Source organism: Triticum aestivum, chromosome 1A (genome assembly GCF_018294505.1).
Source record: "Triticum aestivum cultivar Chinese Spring chromosome 1A, IWGSC CS RefSeq v2.1, whole genome shotgun sequence".
Classification (NCBI taxonomy): Eukaryota; Viridiplantae; Streptophyta; class Magnoliopsida; order Poales; family Poaceae; genus Triticum; species Triticum aestivum.
The window spans coordinates 511,205,478-511,207,983 of record NC_057794.1 but is presented as its reverse complement, the minus strand read 5'-3'; the positions used below and the strand labels follow the sequence as shown (position 1 = coordinate 511,207,983).

Genomic DNA, 2,506 nt, shown 5'->3' with positions numbered 1-2,506 from the left:
CATTGGTTTTTCGTGAATACAAAATTCCAACCACGTACAAAGCTTGAGACTTATAAAAACTAGATCCCCAAATTTATAAATATCATTTTAACCATGTTTGGAATTTAAACATCATTATTCAAATTATATGTTGATCAAAACATGATATTTAAATTCTTCTGGTCTTTTGGGCCAGGGCCTCGACAAAGGCATAATATTAGCATAATTATTGGCAAGGCTTTTAATCTAAAAAACAAAGCAATTTTGGATGACATATGTAAAAATTCTTTAAAAAATTACTACCTTTCAATGAATTGTAACATAATTTAAATTTATTTTCAAGTTTGTAAATCTGGCTCAAAATTCCGGTGTTACAGGTATTTCAGACCACATCGAAATTGCACGGATCTTCACACAAGATCAAACGAATATAGCTTCGACTGAGACTTAGTAAAGCTGATTCGGGATAGCATGTGGTGCCGATATAAATATACGGATCGTGATATTTCCATGTCTTCAAACTACCAGTAGGTGGTGGCATTCATTTGTTGCACGTATCCTTTGCTGATTAGAACTTGGCACCGCAGTTTGCTCCGTGATGGCTAATTAGTAAGTTAGTGAGAAAATCGCTGTCTACAGAAAATTAGTGAATTCATCTAATGATGTGCTTCCGTCTGGCTGTCCGTCCGCCTCCATTATACGTACGGTGGCCGCCGGTGTACCTGCCACGGCAAAGATTCCGCAGAGTGCAAACAAGGAACAACTCATTAAACCATGGGAATTTTACCTGCTGCTCCGGAGGACAGCCCACCACATGCAGGCGTGGGGACACTCCGGCGCTATATATTTCCCCGGCGCCAGTCCATGAGCAGCAGCAGCTCAAGCTTCTCCGGATCAACTAGCCACCTAGCCATCGTCGTTTCTTGCATAGCCAAGCAAGGAACAAGCTTCTTGGCGAGAAGATGGCGTGTAGGGCTGCCACGATGGTGGCGCTGCTGCTCGCGGCGGTGGCGGCGACGTGCGCGCGGGCGCAGCTGCACGACAAGTTCTACAGCGAGTCGTGCCCCAGCGTGGAGGACGTCGTGAGGAAGGAGATGGTGAGGGCGCTGTCACTGGCGCCCAGCCTCGCCGGGCCGCTCCTCCGGATGCACTTCCACGACTGCTTCGTCAGGGTATGCTGCATTTGCATGCATCAGTATCTGCCGTACACCGTTGTGCGCTATGGCCTGACCACCGTGAATATGCAGGGGTGCGACGGCTCGGTTCTGCTAGACTCGGCCAACAAGACGGCGGAGAAGGACGCGCAGCCGAACCAGACGCTGCGAGGCTTCGGCTTTGTCGAGAGGGTGAAGGCCGCGGTGGAGAAGGCCTGCCCCGACACCGTCTCCTGCGCCGACATCCTCGCCCTCATTGCCAGGGACGCAGTATGGCTGGTGAGTAGAGTACTACTACTATGCCATTTTTCAAATGACACGGTACGTGTGGAAGCCAAATTCTAATGCTGCTCGATCATGGTTTCTCCAGAGCAAGGGTCCATTCTGGACAGTTCCTCTGGGCCGGCGAGACGGCAGCGTGTCCATTTCCAACGAGACCGACGCTCTGCCACCCCCGACCTCCAACTTCACCGTGCTCACCCAGCTCTTCGCCGCCGTGAACCTCGACGCAAAGGACCTTGTCGTCTTGTCCGCCGGGCACACCATCGGGACGTCGCACTGCTTCTCCTTCTCCGACCGGCTCTACAACTTCACCGGCTTGGAGAACCCCAGCGATATCGACCCCTCGCTGGAGCCGCAGTACATGATGCGGCTAAAGAGCAAGTGTGCCAGCCTCAACGACAACACCACCCTCGTGGAGATGGACCCCGGCAGCTTCAAGACCTTCGACACCGACTACTTCAAGCTGGTGAACAAGCGGAGGGGCCTCTTCCACTCTGACGGCGCCCTCCTCACCGACCCCTTCACCCGCGCCTACGTCCAGCGCCATGCCACCGGCGCCTTCATGGACGAGTTCTTCGCCGACTTTGCCGCCTCCATGATCAAGATGGGCAACGCCAACCCGCTCACCGGAAGCCAGGGCGAGATCAGGAAGAAGTGCAACGTGGTTAACCATTAAGCCACCAAAGAAGTACAAGGTTGTTTTGATTCGTGATCATCTTTTTCCCCTGTAAATTGCTGTAAGATTGCCATAGCTCCTTTCTCTCCCAAATCTTTTTCTTTCATTAATTTGTTGTTTCGTTACGACCATGTTAATTCCTTGTACACACGACGAAGACTCTGATATTGCCATTTCAATATATAGAAGGCCTGCTTGGGTCTCCTGCATAGATGTGGACCCTCCACCTTCATTTAAGGGCTCAACTTGAGTCAAATCCTCTCTCAAACTCTTCCTTATTAGCCAAGGAACACGAGGTAACAAAGGAGACGAAATTGATGAAGAATCTCATCCAGAGAGGCAACTTTCGGGCCTATCTGCACCTGGTACGACCACCAGTAGGACCATTTTTTGTTGTACTAGAGGCCGTCTTTTG

The 2,506-nt window shown here is 50.6% G+C and overlaps 1 protein-coding gene across 1 annotated transcript; it reads left to right on the top strand.

Annotated features, from left to right (window-relative positions):
• Positions 1 to 869: 869 nt before the first annotated feature.
• LOC123166196 (peroxidase 1) lies at positions 870 to 2,300 on the top strand. The gene is made up of 3 exons (XM_044583991.1): positions 870 to 1,151; positions 1,227 to 1,412; positions 1,504 to 2,300. Exons 1-3 carry the CDS (start codon positions 942 to 944, stop codon positions 2,089 to 2,091), a joined length of 984 nt encoding a protein of 327 aa, XP_044439926.1. The 5' UTR covers positions 870 to 941; the 3' UTR covers positions 2,092 to 2,300.
• The last annotated feature ends 206 nt before the right edge of the window (positions 2,301 to 2,506 follow it).